The sequence below is a fragment of the Mesoplodon densirostris genome, chromosome 19 (genome assembly GCF_025265405.1).
Source record: "Mesoplodon densirostris isolate mMesDen1 chromosome 19, mMesDen1 primary haplotype, whole genome shotgun sequence".
Lineage (NCBI taxonomy): Eukaryota > Metazoa > Chordata > Mammalia > Artiodactyla > Ziphiidae > Mesoplodon > Mesoplodon densirostris.
In genome coordinates, this window is record NC_082679.1 from 54,720,886 (window position 1) to 54,745,992 (window position 25,107).

A 25,107-nucleotide genomic window follows, 5' to 3' on the forward strand; every position below is an offset into this window, starting at 1 on the left:
TCTTCAAAGTCTTTTTTTTTCTCTTAGATAAATACATAAATATTTAAATCTTGATTGTCTTTACTGAGCTACCTTTTTTTTTTTTTTTTTTTTTTTTGCGGTGCGCAGGCCTCTCACTGTTGTGTCCTCTCCCCTTGCGGAGCACAGGCTCCAGACGCGCAGGCTCAGCGGCCATGGCTCACGGGCCCAGCCGCTCCGCGGCATGTGGGATCTCCCCAGACCGGGGCACGAACCCGTGTCCCCTGCATCGGCAGGCGGACTCTCAACCACTGCACCACCAGGGAAACCCCCTGAACTACCTTTTAAAGCATTAAGGACGTATTTCTTTTCCATAGTTCCCAAGATTATTTTCATTTATTTTTATATTGAAGTACAACACACATCCAGAAAAAAGTGCAAGGCATGTATGTGTACAGCTCATGGAATGATCAAAAAGTGAACATACTTGTCTAAATATTACCTAGGCCAAGAATATTACAGAATCTCAGACACCTCCTTTCATCCTTTCCCTGATCACTACTGCCTCCCTCTTCTCCCAAAGTTTTCACTATCATGACTATTAATGCCAGTTTTGAATTATATACAGAATGAACCATGCAATATGTATGTTTTTTACTCCTGGCTTCTTGGGTTAACATTACACTTGTTAAACATAGCCATGTTGTGGTGTATAGGTATAGTTGATTAATTTTCTTTGCTTTACAACCTTTCATTATATGACTGCGTCTGAATTTGTTTACCCATTTTACAAATTGACATGTGAGTTGTACTTTGGGACTCTTCTGAATAATACTTCAGGAACATGCAGGTCTTTTGTTACACAGCATCTGCTTTTCCATAGGGTGCCTTCTTCAGAGTGGTATTGCTGGTTCATCACATAAGTATATGTTGAACTTTAGTGGAATATGTGAAAGGCTTCTTATGGCAATTGTGCTAATTTACACTCTCAACAGTAGTGTATGAAAATTCCATTTGCTTGACATTCTTGACAACACTTGATATTGTCAGTTTTATTTTATTTTAGCTTTTTAATGTTTCCCTCAATTTTGGCCAACCTGGTTGATGTGCACAACTCTCACACTGGTTTTAATTTGCAATGCTTCTATGACTAACGAGTTTGGACACCGTTTTTTTAGATTCGTTAGTCATTTAGGTATTGCTTTTATTCCTCTTTTATATGGCTCTGTAGTCCTCCACATGTTCTGGTTACTAATATACTGGAAAATAGGTTCTCCTTTTCTGTGGCTTCTCTTTCCACTGTTTTAACATCTTCAAATGAATAGACATTCTTAAATTTAATAGATTCGGATTTGTCAATCTTTCCTCTTATGGTTCGTGCCTTTTGAGTCATGTCTGAGGAGTCTTTGCCCTCCTTAAAGTTGTGAACATGGTCAGCTGTGCTATCTTCTAGTAGCTTTATTGTTTTGCTTTTCACATATAGGCCTACAATCCTACTGGAATTCTCTTCTGCATGTGATTTAAAGTAGTAATCAACCAACTTTCCATTAAATTTTTTTTCTTCTTTTTTCCAAAGTAGATATTCAATTGGTCTAGTGCCAAGCATTTAAAATAAGTTGTTGTTTCTTTTTTTTTAATGGCTCTGCATTGCAAACATTGTTAAAATTCACTGTCCATATATATTGAGTCTGTTTCTGGATTCTCTGTTCTGTTCCATTGGTCTGTTTGAGTAACTCTCTGCCAATATGACTCTCTCTCTCTCTCTCTCTCTCTCTCTCTCTCTCTCTCTCTCTCTCTCTTTTTCACATTTTAAGACTTCATATTCAGTAAAGAAAATCCTCTGACTTTGTTTCTCTTCAAGAGTATCTTGTTGATTCCTGTCCCTTTGTCTTTCCACTAACAACTTATGAGAGTTCTTGTTGCTCCACATCCTCGCTGGTATTTAGTATCGTCAGTGTCTTGGATATTGGCCACTTTAATAGGTGTGCAAGTTCAGTTCATATTTATATATAGAGTTTTACCCAGCAGATTTGCCTAAACTCACTCTACAGAGTAGAGAAAAATTTCTACATATACAATCATGCAGCCTATGAATAATAGCAGTTTTATTTTTTCCTTTCTAATCCTTATTACCTGTTAAACACTTTTGTTACCTTGCTGTAGTAATTAGAATATTTTACTAATGTTGAATTGACGGGTCTGTAGACAACATACTTGTCTGGGTCCCAAACTCAAAACAGCTCTCAGAATTTCATCCTACATGCAATGCTTACTGTAAGAATTTGTAGATATCCTTTACAGAGTTAGAAACTCCCTACTTGGCTAAAAGTTTCAATCTTGTTTAGATGTTGAATTTAATCAAATACTCTTTCTGCGTCTATCTAGAAGACCATATTTTCTTCAGTTTGATTAATTATATTGAAGAGTTTTTAAATATTAAGCAATCCTTATATTCCTGGAATAAGCTTGATTGCATTATGACCTATTAGACTTTTTCCTTATTTTTATATTCTAGAATAATTTTGCAACTAGCTTTTAAGGATTGTTGGATCTATGTTTTAATAAGACTGGCTTTTATTTTCCTCCTTACAAGTTCTTTGTCAGATTTTGATAACAAGGTTATGCTGGCCTCACAAAACAAGCTGGGAAGCATTGTTTTTCTACTTTTTGAAGGTGCTTATATGATACCCGCACTAGTGTATCCTTAAATGTTTAGAATAATTCACTAGGGAAAACAGAGGGCCTGCAATTTTCTGTGTGGGAATGTTTTTTAATTATACATTTAATTTCACCTATATATAGGCAACTCAGATTTTCCTGTTTCTCATCTGTTTTGGTAAATTGCAGTTTAGAATTTGTCCACTTCACTGAATTTTCAAAATTATTGGCCTAGAATTATTCCAGATATCCTCTTATTATCATTCTAATGTGTGTAAGATCATGGTAAGATGCTCTTTTGCATTCCTGATATTGGTTGTGTCGCTTTTCTTTTCCTTGATCAGTCTAACTAGGGTTTCATTTAAATGTCCCTCAAAGCCTTAAGACAAATACCGTATGATATCACCTATATGTGGAATCTAAAATGTGGCACAAATGAACCTATCTACAAAACAAACAGACTCGTAGACATAGAGGACAGACTTGTGGTTGTCAAGGGGGAGGGGGAAAGGGAGAGGGATGGACTGGGAGTTCAGGACTGGTAGATGCAAACTCTTACATTTAAACTGGATGGACAACAAGGTCCTAATGTATAGCACAGGGAACTATACTCAATATCCTGTGATAAACCATAATGGAAAAGAATACTAAAGAAAGAATGTGTATTGTGTATAACTGAGTCACTTTGCTGTACAGCAGAGATTGGCACAATGTTGTAAATCAACTACACTTCAATAAAGAAAGAAATAAATGTCCTTCAAAGCATTATCTTTATTATCTACTTCCTGTTTCATCCTTGGTTTTAATTTACTGTATTTTTTCTGATGTCTTCATTCATCCTTAGCTCATTAATCTTCTCCTTTCTTCTTTCGATATCCATGTGCTCAATAGCAGTGACTTCTCTTCCGTTTGTGATATTGATAATTTGGGTCTTCTCTCTCTTTTTTTCTTGGACAGCATGACTAGAGATTTATCAATTTTAGGAAACTTTTCAAAGAACCAGCTTTTGGTTTTGTCTAATGCATTCCTGTTTTCAATTCCAATAATTTGTGGTATACATTTTTATTACTTCTTTTCCTCTGCTTATTTTAGACTTAACTTGCTCTACATTCTTTAGTTTTCTAAGATGGAAACTTATTTATTTCAATCTTTATTTTTTCTAATATATGTATTTAATGCTAAAAATATTGCTGTATCCCACAAATTTTGATAAATTGTACTTTCATTTTCATTTAGATAAGTTTTTAAACATTTCACTTGGGGTTTCTGCTTTAACTCTTGGGTTATTTTCAAATATTTTGTGACTTTCTATTTGTTGTATTTGTCTTGTGTTTTTTTGTTCCTCTTTCTGTTGTTGCTATTCCCCCTCTTTAATGCCTAATTTGAATGTAATTGAGCATTTTGTATGATTCTGCGTTATCTCTACTATTGTTTCTTTAAACAGTTATTTTGTAATTAAGAATAAGAAAAATAAATTATTTTATCTTACTTTCTTTTATTCCTTCTCAACTACTCTTCCTCTCTTTACATAGATCCAAGTTTCTGACCTCTATCATTTTCCTTTGTCTGAAGAACTATTTCTTGTAGAGCAGGTCTGCTAGCAGTGAATTCCACCAGTTTTTGTCTGAGAAAATCTTTATTTCTCATTTATTTTTGAAGGATAATTTCTCTGGCTATAGAATTCCAAGATTATTTTTACTTCTTTCAACACTTTAAATATTTCACTCCACTCTCTACTTGCTTGTATGATTTCTGATGAGAAGTCCAATATAATTCTTATCCTTTTACCTCTAAAGGTAAGTTATTTGTTTTCCTCTGGCTTCTTTCAAAATGTTCTCTTTATCTTTGCTTTTCTGCAGTTTGAATATGTATGACTAAGTATAGTTTTTTGATTTCTAACCTGCTTCTTATTCTTTGAACTTCCTGGATCTTGTTTGGTGTCTGTCATTAATTTTAGAAATTCTTTGGCCATTATGACTTCAAATATTTCTTCAGCTCTGTTCTCTCTTTACTCACCTTCTTGTGTTCCATTTTTGCACATGTTACAACTTTTGCAGTTATCCCATGGTTTTTGGATATTCTCTTCGACTTTTTTTCTTTTTGCATTACAATTTGAGAAATTTGTATTTTCTTTAAGCTCACTGGTTCTTTCTTTGGCTACATTGAATGTATCAGTGTACCCATCAAAGACATTCCTCATTTCTGTTACAGTGTTTTTGATTTCTAAACAGTTTGGAATCTTTGGTTCTTTCTTAGATTTTCATCTCTCTGCTTACATTCCCCATGTGTTCTTACATGTTGTCCAGTTTTCCCATTAGAGTCCTTAGCATATTCATCATAGTTTTAAAAAATTTATAGTCTGATAATTCAAACATCTGTGACATATGCGAGCCTAGTTCTGATGCTTGTTTTGTCTACGCAGACACTTTTTTTCTTGCCTGTTGGCATACCTTGCAACTTTTTGTTGAAATTTGGACATATTGTATCTAGTAGTGGGAACTGAGGTAAATAGGTCTTTCATGTGAGAATTTATATTAATCTGGCTAGAAATTGGGCTGTATTTAATGTTTTCTACAGGTGATATAGGTGCCAGAGGCTTCAAATTCATTTAGTATCCTTGTTTTTGCCTCTCCTTTGACTTTGGCATCCTCTTCAGAGATGGTCTGGGTTTTTCATTACTCTCAGTTGTTATCCAGTATTATTATACTGGAGTCCTGTTGGTATGGTGGTATGACGTGGGGGAATGAGATCATTCTACAATATTGCAATTAAATGTTAGTGTTTTAGCCTTTGTTTTGAATCTGTGACCTTCACTAGTGTTTCTGGAGGTCCTTCATAGAGATAAGGCTCTGGCAAAGTCTTTGTTATGGAGATCAGTCTGGGCATATTTCACAATGATTACCTTTCCCCCTCCTTGCCAGAGCCAAGAAGTCTTTTTTTCTGATGGTCACGGAGCATAGAAAGTTTCCTGGAGGAAAAGCCCACAAAAATGTGGGGGTCCTCTAAGACCACAGCCCTCAGGAGTTTCTCACTCTCATGCTAGTCCACACTCGGCCTCCATCAATTCATCAAAATTACCGTGAGAGTTCCTATCATTTTATGGCACCAGTGGATGGACAGATTTCTGCTGTCTTTGGGTGGCCTTCTCTCTCCAGATCTCATGGGGGTGGTTTGCCATGTGTATTAGTCAGCTCAGGCTGGTATAACAAGATGCCATAGATTGGGTGGCTTAAACAACAGGCATTCATTTCTCACAGTTCTGGAGGTTAGGAAGTCCAAGATTAAGGTGCTGGCCGATTTGGTTCCTGGTGAGGGCCCCTTCGTTGTTTGCAGACATCAGTCTTCTTGTGTCCTCACCTGGTGGAGTGAGAAAAAGCTCTGGTCTGTCTTCCTCATCTTGTAAGGATGCTAATCCCATCATGGGGGCCCCACCTTCATGACTTCATCTAAACCTAATTACTTCCCAAAGCCCCACCTCCAAATACTATAATAATGGGAGTGGTTAGGGCTTCAACCTATACGTTTTTAGAGGGATACAACTTAGTCCATAGCACCATGTAACCTCAGTTTTCTGATGGGTCTCAGAAAATTCATTGATTTTAAGTGTGTTCTTCTTTCTTGTTGAATAGAGTGATGATTTCCGAGTTCTTTAAATAACAGCTGATGCCTTTCCTAATTTACTAATACGTGTGCATGTTCAAGACTATAAATTTCCTTTAAGAACAGTTTCTGCTAATGTTTTATTTTCTATTGTGTGTAGGACATTATATATGAAACAAATGAACGATAAGTTGAGATCTAGAAGGATGTCTTCCTACAGAATATAATTACAGTTGCTTCTGCAGGCAGCAAGCAGCATGAGGCATCTCTGACCATCGTCATGTAATTTCGCAGATGGAGAAGATGGGAAGCTGAATTTTCATCCCTGTGGGGAGTTGTCTCTCTCACCATTTATTCTTAGTTGTAGACTCTCAAAGTTTTGACACAAAACCTGTGGAGGCTTATGGTATATTCATGTCCTTGAGGGCTCTAGCACTAAAGTTTTGTCTCTAACCCTGTGAAGTGTCAAAAGATCTGCTCAGGGCCTCCCTGGTGGCGCAAGTGGTTGAGAGTCCGCCTGCCGATGCAGGGGATACGGGTTCGTGCCCCGGTCTGGGAGGATCCCATGTGCCGCGGGGCGGCTGGGCCCGTGAGCCATGGCCGCTGAGCCTGCGCGTCCGGAGCCTGCGCGTCCGGAGCCTGTGCTCCGCAACGGGGGAGGCCACGGCGGTGAGAGGCCCGCATACCGCAAAAAAAAAAAAAAAAAAAGATCTGCTCAGTTTCTCCTCTTCAGAAATCCTTAAGTCACCTAAGGAGGAAAACAAGGGCCCCAAAGGTAGGGCTGGTCTCTTTGGCTGTTCTTCTCCCAAATCTCGGACATATAATATTTTATCGTTTTTCAGAGCTTCAGTCCCTATTTTTAATTTTGTACAGCTTTTAGCAGGAGCATTGTTCAGAATCTCCTAATCTACTATTACCATGATATTATCATTTTTTAGTTAAAAGTTACTTTGCATCTCAGTCAGATTTTAATCTTCCTCAAAATTGTACATGTTATCACCCTAATATAAATTTAGGCTTAATGACCTGTCCATGTATCAGGCATGTAAAAATTTATTACTATGTCTCAACAATAGTTACGGACTATAGTGAAGATTGTATCTTTCATGTGCTTTTTCTCTCTTGCCCTTTGATATTTCTGTCTTGAGAATGCAAACCCTTCTATGCTAAAAGGGCCTAACCAGTGTATTTTATTTTATTTTTTTTTTTGCGGTACGTGGGCCTGTTCACTGTTGTGGCCTCTTCCGTTGCAGAGCACAGGCTCCGGACGCGGAAGCTCAGCGGCCGTGGCTCATGGGCCCAGCCACTCCACGGCATGTGGGATCTTCCCGGACCGGGGCACGAACCCGTGTCCCCTGCATGGGCAGGCGGACTCTCAACCACTGCGCCACCAGGGAAGCCCCCAGTGTATTTTACAACTTTGTGCCTCCACAGTTTCTAAAATAATGGCTGGTTTGTGGTCTCAGTGAACTAGTGTTAATAATTTTGTACCCCTCCAAATAAATATTTTAAAGATATTGAATATCTTCCGAGAGGGATAGTATGAACTGATTTAATATTAATAAAATTCTATACTCTTTTATGTTGAAAATTGAGTTATTATATTTACAGAGCAAAACTTAACTTTCTGATTTGACTGCTGTACTCTCATTGCTGGTTTTCTATTACATTAAATGAATTCCATTCACACTCAAGACAGAATCAACTTTTGTTGGATATAGTTACAGTGTCTTGTTCAACATATGTTTAAACATTATTCTTATCTGGGTTTATGTTAGCATATTTCCCAGTTTTTGATAGTTCTTATTTTTCTTTTCTTTTATGCTTTTCTAGACCAGAAGATCTCATGGGAGGCACACTTAGTAAAGATTTATAGCTAACATCATAAAATAAAGAGCTGATTTCCATTAGACAGCATGTTGCTATGATATGTTTAGTTTCTGCATATTAGCTGACAGTGTCAAAATGAATTGTACTTGGAAAAAGGTCATATGTAAGTCACATGAATAAGAGAGGTCAGAGGATTTTAATATTTGCCTGTTTGTTGTATTAAATTTCTACTAATGTTGCTGTTTATTTTGGGGGGAGCTGGACGAATTTACATGTAATTACAGATCTGCTATATAACCACATGTGACTGGTCCCATGTTTCTCACTTATTACAGCAGTGTTTTGGAGCCGCTTGTGAACTGCCATATATGGCCACCTCCCATTATGCATCTTGGCTTTCATAGATGAGTTGCTCAATTACTATTTGCAAAAGAAGTTAATGCTATTACACTTCTTCATAAACTTTAGAAGCATTTTGAAAATACTTAAAACCCTGTGAAAAACTTTAATTCATTAACTCCATAAATTATCTTGGTTAGAATACATATCTAAACCATCTTTGAACATCTCATGGAGTTTGAAAATCAAGTCTCAAAGAAAAGAAAAATACAATTAAGGCTTTTTGATTTTTATCACATAAGACACATCACCTTAATTTTACTTGTAGATATTTCATATATTTGATGATCTAACGGCATATTCTTCTACATTATGGATCTATTAGATTACCATTTATACGCAAGAGTCCTATTGACGTTTGAAAATTTGTCTTTTATTTTCCTTCAGCTGTAGTAATTTTGCGAAAATGTGAAGTTAATAGAACAATCCTTTTGTCTATAAAAGTTGACTGGTAGATTTGTGTCCCAGTTCAGTAATAATCTAAGTTGCATTACTTTCAGATGTGTCAAAGATTTTAAATATAAATTATGAGAAAAAGGGAAAAACAGCCTCAGATAAAATATCAGGTTTCCTCTAGGGTGAGTTGTTTGCTTTCACGTTCTGTTGGAGTGAGGCCTTTGATGGCTTAGCTAAATTATGGGCTTTTGATTCAGAAAAGTATAGAATTAAATCCTTACTCTGTCACTTTCTAGCTGTGTGGTTTTAAGCACATAAGCTCTATAATTTTTGTTATCCTCAGTTTTATGGTGGGCACAAAAATACTTCACAGGGTTGAGGCAAATATTAAAACTACATAATATATATTTCTGCTGTGTCTGATGTTGAGACACAAGCTTTCACGTTGAAGACATTCAGATTGATAGCACAGAAGACGTTTGTTACTTATTTCTCCCTTTGGAGGTTAGCCCTAGTCAACTGTTCTCCTAAAACCTTTTCCCTCTCTGAAAAGTTTTGAGATAAAATAGGGAGGGGAGGGCCTCCCTGGTGGCGCAAGTGGTTGAGAGTCCGCCTGCCGATGCAGGGGATACGGGTTCGTGCCCCGGTCTGGGAGGATCCCATATGCCGCGGAGCGGCTGGGCCCGTGAGCCATGGCCGCTGAGCCTGCGCGTCCGGAGCCTGCGCGTCCGGAGCCTGTGCTCCGCAACGGGGGAGGCCACGGCAGTGAGAGGCCCGCATACCGCAAAAAAAAAAAAAAAAAAAAAAAAAAAAATAGGGAGGGGAAAAACAGCATGATTTATCCATAAGCCTGAAGAATGTTCAAAGAGCAGGCCAAAGACCAAGAGCACAAATCAGCTTGACCTGCATTGAAATGCGGATTTCTAAGGCCCCTCTCACAGATTTAGTGCATGACAACACCTCAGGTAATTTGGATAAGCACTAAAGTTCAGAATATATAATATAAGGGAAGACATACACATTCTCATAATAAAATTATTTTTTCAAAAGAATGAGACATTTAAATCCATGCATCCCTTTATGAATTATGAGTATATGAAAAAATTTTCATAGCAAATTGAGAAAAGTCTTCTAGGCAAGGGAATTACATTAGGAACATTAGTATGCATTGGACTTTGCATTTATAAAGTGAATAGCATCAATTCCCTGTCTCATTCACAGACATTCTAAAAAAATTTCCCATTAGATACTGAATTCCACATCAGAATCTTTATTATCTTATGTTTTAAAAGTTAGCAACAAGTGGAACAAAGCAATGCAGATATTATTGTTCAGTTAAATATATTTAACTAGTAGTAATGGTGTATGTTTTCCCAGTAACATTAATCTTAGAATGTTATTTAAGGTACCCAGAGCATTACTAAGTGGTATTTCTGCCTATTCTGTCACTGTATATACACTTACATGTCTATGCATTACTTTATTTTGCTAATTATTATAAAATTAATACATGCTCATTAAAAAAATTCAGAAATGACTAAAATGTGTTAAGTAAAAATCCCATATCCCCCACCTCACAATTTCCCTCATCCCTTGTCAGAAATAATCACTTAAAATTTTGAATGTGCTCAGATGTTTTTATTACTTATACAGACTAAGTAATTTACATTTCTTCTTTATGTTCTCAAAATTCAAATAGCTCATAAATTGATCAGGTAAACTGTGAAAGGCTTCCATTTACAGAGTCCTCTTCCCATTTACCTGTCTATTGCCATTGTCACCTGCATCTTTTCTCTCAATCCCATAAAATGCTGAGATCACAGAGTGCCATCTATCTCAATCTATGAACTTATATTAATTTTGAAAAAATGTGAGATCTTTTGGAGGGTTATCTAATTATCATCCAGCTGTTCACTGCAAGAAATCATAATTAGGTATTGTATTAACCTGCCAGTGGTACCCAGAAAAATAGAATCAGAAGTGTAAGAAGGTCTGATTAGGATTGAATGTCTTTAAACCAGGTCCTCAACCCTGGAGGCACATTACCGTGACTTGGAGAGCCTGTAAAGACAGACAGACAGACAGACAAACACACACACACACGTACAACAATGCCCAGGGTCGGAGCACTGGGAGTTTTAGTGTGTAGTCCAAGTTTGGGAAATACTGTCTTAAATGAAACTGCCCTTTATCAGCCATTCTAAAGAAAAAGTTGGTATAAATGGACATTTTCAGGCAAATGTTCATGGTTTTGACAGAAATGGAGACCATGGTGCCCTAAAGGTGAAGTGAAGATGGGGATTAGGTAGTACAATAAAGAATACAGTTAACCTTTTATATCAGATCCTCTGTGTGAAATTTCAACTGGTGGAATAGCATGGAACGTTCTAGAAGTGTCTGGTTATCAGAGTCCAAATATCTGTGGGATTAAACGATGTTCTTCTGTTTATGTTCTGGGAAATATTAGCCAGGAATGTGGGCCTAATATGTTTGAAACATGCTGGATAACTGTTCCTCCCTCAGGAGATACAGTGCTCATTTGTACATTCTCATTTGGCATCATCATAGAGATACAATAATCAAGACACTTGCTGAACTTTGATTTGTTTTTAAGCCCAGTCTTTCCCAAACATACACATCCAACAGATACTTTGTTGAGAACCACTTTGAGCTAAGCCATATTCTAGGTACTATGGAAGGAAGGCAGTAAAGGTCCCTGCTTTACAGAGCTTGTCTTCTAAGGGGATAAGATAAACAAATAATCAGAAAAGACCCCCAAATAATGAGTAATATGAAGAATATAAAACAGAAAGATAAGATGCTGGGGTGCCAGGTGCACTTCCTTTAGAAGCTGTGAACAAAAAGGGCCTGTCTTAGGTGGTGCTCTTTAGACCAAGGCCTGAGATGACAAGAGGAGCTGGTTGTGCAAAGATCTTGAGGGAAGAACTTTCAGAGCAGAATGAACAGCTGGCGCAAAGCCCCTCAGCAGGACTGAGCTTGGCTTCTACACGGAGGTTCCCTGTGCTTAAAGCATCATGGAGGAGATTGCCAAAGACTGTGTTATGTTTGATAAGGAATTTGGATTTTCTTCTAAGTGGTAAAGGAAGCAGTGGGGGTAACATAGTTTATCTTACCTTTAAAAATCTTACTGACTGATCAGAGGGAAAGAGATTAGGGATATGGATGGGGATGGGGATGGTGATAGGAAACAGAAGACTAAAAAGATGAGGAAGAGGCCATTGAAGTAGTTCTGGAGAGATAATGCTTTGTTGAACCTGGTGGTTGTAGCTGAGATGAAGGGAGATGCCCAGATTTGGGATATAATTTGGAGGCACCATCACAGAACTGTCTGTTTTGTGTGAGCCTGAAAATTGGGTGTATGAGGTACTGGGGTGGGGGGTGTTGGGGGGCAGGGAGTAGAGTTGACTGATAAGGGGAATCAAATCAAATTAATTTGACTGAAAAACCCAACCTTACTTTTTTTTTACTGTGTTAGAAAATATTTTAGTAAATGTTGGTAAAGAGATATTTGTGAAGTAGAAAGAAAAGTAGGCAAATGAATAAACTCCCTGGGTATTGGTGTTCCTAAAATATTTGCTTTGTTTGGTATGATCTACATGAGGGTGACCTCATTCGTTGATCCAGTCATGGTAAGAGGACCTACCATGTGGCTGAATAGGTCGTAGCATCATCCCTTATTTCGTTCCTACGTATCCTGATTGTTACAGTTAAACAAAAAAAGAAGGAGGAGGAGGAGGGGAAGACAAGAAGAAGAAAAGGAGGGAGGAAAGGAAGGAAGAGGTGGAAGAGGAGAAGCTGAAATAAAAATTAAATATCAATTATTGAGAACAACTGCTTCATCCTAACTTTTTCACATATGAAGCTTTACCATATGTCACGTAGGAGAAAATAAAAGCTGTTTAGATGTGGGTTTTGCAGGTGAGCTATATGTTAGGTAGATGCATCCTGATACTGTGGAAGGAGCATAGCTCCTGGTCATACCATATAATAGTTTTGCAAACACCGGAGATTTTTTTTTTTTCATCATTCTGACGTTTAATTTCCTTATCTGCAATTTGATGGTACTAGCTCAGCATCATTCCTATGGTCTTTCTAGCTTTCAAATCTAAAATCTGTAAGTCTAATTTCAGGTCTTTCCAGATTATTATTGATTCCAATTTCCCTTAACAATCTTTTAAATACAGGTGCTTTTATTTTATTATTTTTTATTGAATAAAAGTGACACGCAACAACAGTTTTTAAGGTGTGTATCCAGCCTTGTGGTGAATGAAGTTTAACAACCTATTCTCAGAGTGTAGCTCTGACTTGAATGTCTGGTGATAGCTTTCATTTATGTTACTGAGTAAGATACAGTGAAACAATACAAACAAGTCGTAACCTTACTCATTCATCCATGATGTGAGCAACTTCTATGCTGAATCAGACCCTAGCTTTTGAATACAGGAAGAAGATGTTCTCAGTATTTCTCATGGTTCACAATGTCAGTAACTTTTATGTTTCGTCTGCACCTTATAGAAACAAACTTTACTGGGGGTTTCATAGTTGAAAGCTGGCTTGCTGCAGATGATGGAATTTAAACTGCTAGATAGAAAGAGGTTTAGACAATAGTAACTAATGTGGATGAAGATACGTTACGGTATAACTGTTAACACTATGATCTTCTTAAAGAAGGTTGCCATTTTATAGTGAAAAAGTAAATCATACATTGCTTGTTGACATTGTAGGAGACAAAGTGAAATAGATCTTCTCCAGGTACATTGATTTCCTTCTTTTTTCTTTTCTTCTAGGGATTTTCAGGAAATGCAAATGCAGACAGTGTTGTGTACTATAGACTCCAGCCTTCTATCAAAGCCAGATTTCTGCGCTTCATCCCTTTAGAGTGGAACCCCAGGGGCAGAATTGGGATGCGAATCGAGGTGTTTGGATGTGCATATAGTAAGTGTTTGTTTATCCAACACAGTGGAATAGATATCAAAGGAGATGTTTTAAAAGCCAAACTGTATGCTGAAATTGATTTAAGAGCTATGTAAAGAGACATAAAAATGGGAGCAGTTTCCATGGGAAGCTTTATTTGTGCCCATACATGCCAATATTGACTTACGTGTTCAGCTTCTATATTTTAAATCAGAAATGGAAGCATTTTACAGATAGACAAATCATTACAGAGATAGATAGATAGAGATACATGTTTGTAGACATATGTGAATCCATTTATCCAAATCTGATATTTTTGACCAGATCTTAACTTTTAAATATTAGAATGTCCCCCATAGACTATATGTGATGATGTTTCATTTGGGCACCCTAAATTTAATAAAAGACAGTGGCCCATTTAGTAAAACCAATCATCTGTTTTGAGACCAAAGAATGTTTTTCTCTACAGCCTAAAAATAATATGCCATGAAACTCACTTATAAATATGCTATGCCCTGTGCATAAATTCATAGAAAAGGTAAAGACCCCTGCCAAAATGTAAGATGTGTTTGAAGTACTTTCACATAAAAGATAGAAACCACAGATTTCACTTAGTCTCCTCTTAATGAAGTATTTTATTATGCCTTTTTGCGGGACAGAGACCTGAGAGTTCTTGGTAGCCCACCTCAAGCCACACCATCCTGTCATTAGTTAACATGATCTACAATTATCAGACGAGCAGTCTGAGGTTTGGAGAGAGTCAGTAATTTGCCCAGCGTCTCACAACTTACTCCACAGAAGAATCTGGAAGAGAACCCATAACTGTTCAATTCACTGCATCCTTATTCCTCTAGTAAACCTTTATTTTTTTAGCCACTAAAGCTTTCTTCACATGTATTTCATCACCTTTTCAGGTTCACTTTATTTATGTAAAAGGAAGGCGTGTCATAAAGAGGGCAGGCAGCTTGTTGAAGTTGTCTACCCTGTGTCAGACAGAGAAACCACGTTGACAGAATTGTCATAATAGTATTAGTAGCAATAGCACTAATGTTAATAGGATTAATTTTTATAATTCTAGACATAACACATTTTTCTTGAGTGCTTATTATATGTCTGATACCATATTAACCAGTTAGTTTATAATTCCAAACAAAGTCCAGATAAATATTATTAGGTAACTTGTTCCATTCCCCTACTTTGCAAATGAAGAAGCTGGAGCTTAGAGATTCGATGTTGAGACTGTGTGGCTTGTTCCAGCCACCCAGATAGGAAGTGACAGAGCTGGGTTTGCAGCCAAGCCTGCCAGACTCCAGAACCCCAGCTTATTCTCAGGCCTCCTCCAGCTGTCAAATCAGAGATGAGCCATGGGCACCTTACTTCTCATCATCTGCCTGACTCCCTTCTAGCTTTCTTGGCTTCTGCAGTTCAGCTCAGCTGCTCCTGGTATGTGTTAGCTCCTCCCTTTACAACGATCCCACTTGAATAAAATCATCCTTAAAAAAAAGTCCCACCCCAAATTGTGATTCTGGAACACAGAATCTGGACAGTCAGTCTCATTTGTCTTTGGATCGTAGAGTTTTAATAAAGCCCGTGCCACACGATGGACAATCAGCAAAGCAAACTCCAAAACGATTCATATTTATAGTTATTGATTCAGAGCATCTACCTTGCAAAATATTTATCACTGTATAATAATAGCAAACAGTTACTGAGCACTTATTCTGCATCAGATAATAGTTTTCATAGACATACTAATTTAATCCTAAAAATCACCCATCTAATGGAGTCTTAGCAATATTAAGCAGTTTTCCCAGCAGCACACACTTAATACACATTCGATCTCATATGTAAACTCAACGTTAGTTTAACAAGGCTATTGATGCTGTTTTCCCACAGTAATGTCCCTATGAAGTGACTGCTGGGGTGCAGGCTCCTTTGAGTTCTCTGCTGCCACGTGCTGGATGATAATTCAGATTCCCCTCCCCGCCCCACAACCCCATGAAACATTCTTTTTGCTGTGACTTCATCTGCTGTCTCTTGGAGTAAGCACATCATCCGGGCACTTAGTCAACCTCCTTTTTTCATGGACCCACGGTTGAAGGGTCAATAGTGAGAGCCAACATTTTAAACTCAAACATAAACACACATGGTAAAATGATACAGCAGGGTTCAATGTAAAATGGCTGTCAGATAATTTTGGATAAAAGCGAAAAAAAATGAACTTAATGGAAAAATACTCTCACAGATGACCGAAAATAACCTCAAAATGGGTCGGGTGTGAATGCCTTATGGGAATGTATTTGATCAAATTGACTTTAATTCCTCAATTACACCATAGTCAACACTCTTATTCTCCACCTCTGCGTACCATTAGCCTTGCAGAATATTAGTTTACTAAAGCATGATACTATTTAATCATCATTTACTGAACAGTTAATATGTGTCAGGTACTATTTTTTTTACCATTTTAACAACACAGTGAAGTAGGTACTTGGATATTACCATTTTATGGTCTGCTGAATGACCCCTGTGGCTTGCTCTGGGTTGTCAGGCACAGAAATAGCTGAGACCACCAGTGTCCCCTGCCCTCAAAAGGAAGAACTGTAGGTCAGCAAAAGAAGCCCGCTCAAGATTTTGCCTGCAGCTCTCCTGAGTAGCCCAGATCCAAGATCAGACTGGATTTTCTCCAGATATGCAAGACCATTCTTCCGCAGTCCTTAAAAAAAGGAAACGTGTGGGAGGGCGCGACATGAGCAGGGTTCTGGTGGATCACAGTCCCAGCACACCTGTACGTGCCGGCAATGAAGTGGGCCTCTTGTGAGCTTGCGGAAGGCCTGGAGGATTGCATCCAACCTGCCAGCTTGTGTGTTCCCATTGCCTGCACCAAGTTAATATGACTTTTGGGTGGGCTTTGCCTAAGTGGCTCACTCAAGAATGTTGTATACCAGGGTGCTTCAAGTCTCCTGACACGGGCAAAAGTGGACTTAGAGAAATTAAGAACTTTGGGATTACATAGCCAGTGTTAGACCTAGGATTTAAAATCAGATCCATCACCTTCCAAAACCAGTACTCTTGATGAATCATACATGTGTTCACCCTTTAAATGTCTATTGACACTTGCTGAAAGAGAAATCTACTAGCTGTTGGGTATAGGGAGGAAGTGAAAGTAATATATTTTTTCTTAAAGATGAGAATGTTCAATGTCGTAAAAATTACACAAACTCAATGCAAAATATGGTAGCGTTAGTGTAGGGTGTTAGGAATAACGTGATTGATAAATTGAGGTTAGTATGAGAAAGTTTATGGCAGTAGGTTTTGAAACTAAGGTGCAGATGTTTTCACATGAGAGGCTGGGGGAATGGTCCAAGAAGGGGTGTCTTCTAGTCAAGAATGGGAATGAGGATTGCTTAGAGGGATCAGTTTGTATTTGAGAATGGTCATTCAGACTGAAATGAGGGGTACAGATTAGCGGCAGCAGCTCAGTTGGGAGGCTTCTGAACTCCTTTGTGCAAGTGACAGCTGGAGTCTCAAGCTAGAGGATGAGCACTGAGGAGAGAGAGTTCTCCTGACTTGAATCAGATTCACAGTATGCTGAGGCTACTATTGAATCAAGAGAATTCAGTGATTGTATGTGAGGGGACACTGAGTGATTAGATTTGAACAGCTGTCTGGAAGGTGGTGTCATTTACTGGGAGGGGGCACTAGGAACAAATAAGTTCTGGAAGGGAGTAGGAGAGAGAATTCATTCCATCGCTGAGTTTAAGTGACTGTGAAATATGGAAGATTGGAACTCCACACCCTCTGGGGTGAAGTTACAGAATTGAAACCTATAAAATATCATTAGTTATTAAATCATAACCTTTCCACTTACTGTTGGTAATAAAAGTATAAAGTTTAAAGCTATGTTTGTACAACTACTCATGTCTTTGAAAAACAGAAATGCATTTCTGTCATAATTAAAACAGGTCCTTTATACTGTTTTTCAGGTAGTGTGCATTTTTATGCCAGACCCCCCCCGGCCCCTTGTGCCTAAAATGTGTGTTGGCTGAAGTTATAGATGCAAGCTGGCCCTGTGAATATTGCTGGGAAGGTGGCTGTTGTGAGAACCACACACGGTTTTATTAAACCCTGAGTTAGAACAGTAACTTGTTATGAAGGAGCATCAAGTGAATGGAAAATCCATATCAAAGAGCATGTTCTCCTTTCATGTCGGTAAACCTGACGTTGTTTCCTGAGTAATGAGAGAAGCAGAAGCTAAATTTTACGGGTTCAAAGGGAAAGTATAAATTTCAGATGTCTTGGCCATAGCCACTGTGAACACGTTTACAGATCTAGACAAGAGGTGTAGGTAAGGAAATAACTTGTGGAAGAAAGAAAAAGAAAAGACAGTGTTTGATGGTGAAGAACTACTACTCTGCTCAGTGTGTCCCAAAGGGTAAACAATGGTAAACAAAGGCAAGAAAGGAAAATAACTGGGTGCAAGTGAGTGAGTCTGAGGAGTGCTTAAGAAGTAGCAATCAAGCCGCAGGAGATAATGGTTAATGGTGGGTGAATTGCTGAAGCAATCGCCCTGAGAATAGATTCTTAGTTTCTTTTCTCTAGCTGTTGTGTAAACACTCTCATTTTGCGATCCACAATCTCTCCTTCCTCATCCTCAGCAGAATGAAAGCATCCAACTGCTCAGCCGTAGTGAAATAATTACAGTTTCTTTGAAGTGCTGTGATTTCATGATTTTTCTAGTCTTAGGATCTTTTCATGAAGCATGGGGCGATCACCACACGTCTAGCCTTCATTCCCCTACCTAGATAATTCTTTTACTCATTGTCTTCTCTCTGCATAGAAATCACTGTTTCTGACAACTTCTCTAGTACTTCCTGTTTAGGTCAGAGGATGTGTTCTGCTCCTGGAACAGCTGTTCTGCTCCTGATCCCATCATGCACACATTATACTGTATTGAAATCGGATGGTCCTTTTCTGGTATTAGTCCTCTGGACAGATAGATGAATGAATGGGGGCAGGTCTGGGGAACTTCAGGAAGGCTTTTCCCGTCATCCAAGTGTCATATTCAGTCCATTAAAGATCAGGCATAGAGCACAGGGAAAACTGAGTGAGAGGATTGGCAGAGAAGAAATGTACAGAAGTGTTACACTATTATGTTTATTTGCTTAAATGCAGACTGTGTGAGAGAAAATTATGGATTCTATTTAGTAAATGGAAATAAGTCAGAAATTACAAAACTCATGTTCACTTAAAATAAGAGTATGCATTTCATGATGTAAAAAAATACTGGAAGCTGGAACTACTTACATCTGTAGATTTCTGTTTAGAAAATATATTAATAAGAAATATAAGAAAGTAACGTGAAAAGTACAACTGTTTATCTGGGTGAAAAATCACTGAAAGAAAACTAAGTAATAGCCTTCTGTCTACTCAGGATGCAGCTCTCTCACACCGCTTGTTGGGTTGGGGAAAAAGGAAAAGCAGGAAATGTGTTAGATTTACCCGAAAGAATAGTTGTGATTGAATCCAATACCTACTTATTAAGCAGCTCCAACATGTTAACTGCTAAAATCTTGACAAGGTGCTTTAAATACAGTCCCTGCTCTCAGATTGCTTATCAGCTAATGCTGTAGCTGAGGGATCCTATTTTATGTCAGAGTTTAAAAAGAAGATGGATTCATGTTGGCCTAAAATCAAAGTGGATAAATTCTAATTCTTTGCAAAGTTTGCAGTCTTAAGGTTTTAATTTGATGATACATGAAGTTATATTAAAATTAAAATGAGGTTAGCTTTTAGAATGCCAGAAAATAAGGAGACTATGAAAACCCACCAGAATAATGTCAAAAGAACTCAGCCGACTGAAGGGGCTCTCACTGACCAAAGATGGAAATATTTTAGCATCAATAAAGATAGTAACTGCAGTTTTGAAACATATTAACTATATTTAAGTGAATGGGTTCATGATAATACTAAAAAAAAACAACCTCATTGGTCACCTAGGAGAACTATTAAGGAATCGACTCATTATTTTGAAAGCTAATAAATGAAGAGAAAACATCAAGCATTTATCCTACTCTTGCTATGTAATCTGTACCTCAAGGTTAATCAAATAGACGATTAGAGGGGATTTTTCTTTAAAGTTATATTTATATAAATAAACAAGGAATAGTAGAATCAGTATATGCCCATTTTGCAAAACTAAATAAATTAATGGACAAGTCAATAGTTATAAAATTTACAAAAAGAGAGAGATTTGCTTTTAGGTACCAGTCATAACAGAGTAGCTTTTATTGGACTATCTTGCTGCCCACAGCAATTATAGTGGCTGGATAAAATACACTTTAAAAAATGCTTGAGGGCTTTGAAATTCAACTCAAAACAGGCAGCAGCTTGAGAGGACTTGATTCTTGAAAGATGGAAAGCAAACTCCTGGAGATCCATATTTAACTGACTTTTTCCTAAGAACATCATAATACTCAAGCAGCAAGTAGCCAGATTTTACTAGGCTGAGGAGACAGAGGTCAGAGTTCAAGGTTGCCAGAGTGATTAGAAATTTAGGGTGGAATACTGAAAAGGAGGGTGTCAGAGAGGGAGAGCCCTGACTCCTGCATACACATTCCCCTTAAATCCTTGCCTGATTCCTGACTTGCCCATGCCCACTATGCACCAGGCAAAAGCAAGAGCTGGGAGATTCAAGTCCTGAGGACTTCATCCAGCATCTGCCTAGTTCTGGGAAGGATACCTTTGGAGTCCAAGTTCTGCCAATTTAGAGGGACTTGTTAAACACTTTGGGCTTTTACCTGAAAAGGCAGAAAGGCATTGCCTTAGGAATAAACACCATAACTGAGGACCAATTGTTACGTCCTGCGACTAAGGACAAATCCTAAATAGACCTGTCCAAGAAAAACCTGGAACCAAGCTTTCACAGGGTCAAGGTGATCTGCCAGTAATTCAGTTCCCTGATCTCTTCCATTTAGTTTCTGCCACATCATCCATCCCTCTCCAGACTCTCCCACCCTCCCAGCTCTTCTCACCCTCTTCTCCCCCTCCCCACCTCCTCTTCCTTTCCTGACCCTAGATGTTCTCATAGGTGGTGATCTACTCAGCTTAAATATCATTTCCTCAGAGATGTCGTCCCTAATCAACAACCTAATTTAGACCTTTCTGCTCAAACCTCTGATATCACCCTGTCCTTTCCCTTCAAGTTCCACTTAACAATTTGTAAAAACATCTGTTCAGATGGGATGAGTTGTGTGATGTCTTTCTTTTCCTTCTGATTGGAGGATCCATGAGGATGGAATGTGTTCCCTGTTACACAGCCTCCTACTGTAGAACTTGGCACAGTAAACGTTCAGTAACTATTTGTTAAGTGGAGGTATTAAGAAAAGTATCTGATTAGCCATGATATAAACCAAAAAAATGAATACATATGCAAACATCCAAATTTATTATACTCAAGCAGTAGCAACTGATGAAAAGAGAAATATCTCCGAGATGAACATATGAAATTTCAAAAGTTGTTATTATTAAAATGATAATAATAGCATACTAAATAATAACTGTCAAGGCATTTTGATATTTCCCTCGGGTGCCAACAGCTTTTTTGGTATAGCATGAAAGGTTGGAATTATTCTCCACATATTCCAAATAAGGAAATTGAGAATTGGCATTTAAGTGATTTCTGTGACATCATAAAAATAACAAATAAATATTAGAAACAGAAATCCAGCTTACATCCTCCAATGATACACTCCAGCGTCCTTGATGAAGTAGATGTTACCGATTTCAAATCTATTTAAAAGGTTAATTTAAATTGATATGTAAGTGGCCGTGATGATGTTTGCCCCCATAACCTCCTGGAGTCTATCACTGACCTTAACTCAGTCTGTTTAAAGCCATGATAGTAAAGTCACCTTTTCCCTGTGGTTATATACAGCATTTGATCCTGTGCCTTCTTCCTTTTTACCATATTAATTTTAGTTGTTTTAAACCTAAGAGTCCCTTAAATCATTCTATGTTCTTTTAAGCTACTATGCAAAAATAGAACAACCCATTTCCTGTTGATTTCTCAAGTGCTTGGTCTCTCCTCTCCATCTCTTTAAAAGCACAATTCTGTAATGCAGATCTCACGTGCCTATACATCATGCTGTAGTTTTAATATTTCACTATATAATAGTTTAACAGTGACTCAGTCTGATTAATGTTTTTTAGAAGTCAAAATTGGACATCTGTTTGTTTAGTGATTCATAGGTAGTAATTTTTAAATAGAGAGGCAGTATGATCAGTGTTTAAGACTGAATTCAATTTAGCCCAGAAGAGTTTGGTCCATAGCTGTTTTCTCTAGTGGTAGCACTCTTTTTCTATTTGTGTTTTTGGGATGATTCCCAAAGAATTATTAGAAGAGTCTCATGTCTTTTTCAAGAACTCTTTCATGACCTTCAATAAAGTGAATTTTCTATTTTTAATGATTTGTTTTCCATTTCATGCATTTTCTATTCCAATTTTTCTCTTTTAAGTTTCTTAGTCAACTGATCTCATCAATAATGCTATGATTCATGGTTTAACTCACAGAATCCATTTCTCCCTGAAAGACGTTTCAGGGACAAGTCACTACCACCTCCACAATTTTCTGCAAGTACCACCTATGGTATAGATAAATAAAACAATTTTGTTTTCCATGGTACAATTCAGTATGCAATGAGGTTGTTCATTTTCAGAGAACAGGTTTCTGTAAGCTACCTCTTCTGCTTGTCAAATAACCCTTATGCTGTCGTCTGCCTCAGGATCACTCAGGAACCTATACTCTTGGGTTGTCTTTCAGAGATTCTAAATTAGCGGACATCAGGCAGAATGCAGGATGTTTGTTGAATGTTTATGGAGGCCACAAGAGATTCTCCTTAGGTGATTCTCATGTGGTGTGACCATGGACCCCAATTTGAGAAATCATGCTCTTGGATATGTTTTTCTTAGTAATTCACTTACAGGGTGGGAAAGACATTGCTTTTTCAAATGGCAACCCCTCACAATTGGAGAAACCTCAAACTTCTGGAGCAGGGATAGGATGCAAGGGAGAGGGAACGGTATTGGGTCAAGTGGAAGATATGACAATGAGGAGTGTGTTTGCATGTGAAACATGCAGAGGTAGCAAAGCAGTTTGCTGCTCACGGAGGTGAAGCATTTCTTCCCTTTAGTTAACATCCTTCTCTGAGGCTGAGAGGTTCAACTCCTCCTGCACGTGTTAGAAATCGTTCGGGACCCAGCCCTGATGCAGAAGTGAAGCATGAATAATCACATCTCAGGGACGTGTGTCTTCCCCGCTAGACCGTAAGCTCCTGGGGAAAAAAATGCACTTCGTGTTATGCATTACTGTGTCTTCCACTGTGTTCGCAGGAAGGTCTCCATAAATATGTGCTGCAGAAGGAGCGCAGGATACATGTTTCAGCAATTCCACTTCTCACACAACTCCCTGAAAGAAATAGGAATATTTTCTTTCAGAAAACTCTTTATTCTACGGGAGATTATATTTCTGAATCATGCAAATCAAGCAGGCTATACCTCTTTCCCGGGGTCACGGGGAGAATTGATATGAGAGTAGGGCCTGCAATCTTTGTGAGCCACTTCTTTCCTTGCTTCCTGCTATAAATGAGAAGATCTGAGATGGAGGTATTCACTGAGGAGGATTCAGGTCACCGACAATTGCCGTGGTGAGTCAGCTCAGGCATTTGCTGACAGACAGAGAAAAAGCCACAGAACCCACAGATGGCTCAAAATCATTCTTGCTGCATAACCTGGCAATGACATTGGTAATTGAGCATTTCTTGTGCACTTCAGAAATTCATTATTTTTTAGAGTCCACTTTTAAAAAATAAACACACCAAATGTATTTATTAAACTATTTTTGCTACCCCTCTTTCCCTGCCCAGTATTCTAATAAGTAATAGCATTAATAGTAGTTAACATTTATTGAGTTCTAATTATATGCTAGCAACTTCCAAAAATTGTGTAGATATGCATTCATACAACAGACCTATGAAGAATATACTGTTATTAACAAAATATTGTAAATCACCTATACTTCACTTAAAAGAAAGAATGTACTATTATTCCCATGTTACAGATGAAGGAACAGGGACAAAGAGGGCAGGTAACTTGCTGTGATAGAATAATGCCCTGTAACCGTAAATATGTTACATTACATGACAAAGGTACTTTACAGTTGTGATTAAGTTACGGGTCTTGAGTTGGGGAGATTATCCTGGATTATCCAGGTGGACCCAGTGTAGTCACAGGGGTCCTTATAAAAGAGAGGTGACAGGATCAGAGTTAGAGAAGGATATGTGACTGTGAATGCAAACATGAGAGATAATGAGAAAGAGAGAAATTTGAAGATGCTATGATGCTGGTCCTATTCAAGAAGGAAGGGGCCATAGGCCAAGAATGCAAGTGGTTCCTAAAAGCTGGAAAAAAGAATGTTGAATTACTATCACTAGGTTAAGTACACAAATGTTTAATGTCCAACAGGGCAATAAAACCATAACCTTTGGGGATATATTTTCTATCTGATGGAAGTTATTTGCATCTCTACTGGGAAAACAAAACAAAATAAAACTATAAATTAACATGTAACTTAGAGACTGTCCCTCATCAGTAATAAATAGTAAAATAAGATATTTGTGAATTCACCTAGAATTAATTAGATGGGCTTCTCTTAAAAAGCTCCAGCATGACATTGAGAGGACATGAAGTTATTCCTTTGATTTATTTTCCAGCTTTTTCAATTTTCTTAACCGTGGTAATATCAGTTTCAAGAGAGACCTGTTTCTCCCACCAGCATCCTTGGAGAAAATTCAGATTCTCTCTTCCTCTCTCTCCCTCTGTCTCTCAAAAGATTATTTTTTCTCAGATAGTTCCAGATTTTTATATCGTTAACTGTATTTATCATAGCACAACGTTTTATGATGATTGTTTAAAATCACATGCTTTTTATATATCAGATAAGTTCTGTAAATAGCATTTATAAGTGAGTTTTCTATCTAAAGTCATAATGTTAGGGACCATCCTGAATTTCTTTGTTTTATGGGAATCCTTGTACATATATTACATGGATATAACTTGAAGTTTCCCCGTACTGACATTGTACTTATATTCTGAATTATATTTAGCTTTTTTTTCCCGAAGGGTATTGTTCACATTGCATGTGAAATCTGAGAGCTGACTTACTGACTGCCACTGGAGTTTCTCAGCATCCTCAGAGCTTCCTTTCATGATAGTGAATGAGAGAATGTGTTGGGAGAATGTCTAGCCATCTTAAAATTAAGTATAATAAGAGTA

The 25,107-nt window shown here is 37.9% G+C and overlaps 1 protein-coding gene across 7 annotated transcripts in view; it reads left to right on the top strand.

The window, feature by feature from the left end:
* The window catches only part of CNTNAP4 (contactin associated protein family member 4), a 270,181-nt gene that overhangs the window by 134,815 nt on the left and 110,259 nt on the right, over positions 1–25,107 (top strand). For all 7 annotated transcript variants that reach the window (XM_060083395.1, XM_060083397.1, XM_060083401.1 and 4 more), the window contains exon 4: positions 13,650–13,797. In XM_060083395.1, the coding sequence (XP_059939378.1) occupies positions 13,650–13,797 (148 nt within the window). The remainder of the gene's footprint in view (positions 1–13,649; positions 13,798–25,107) is intronic.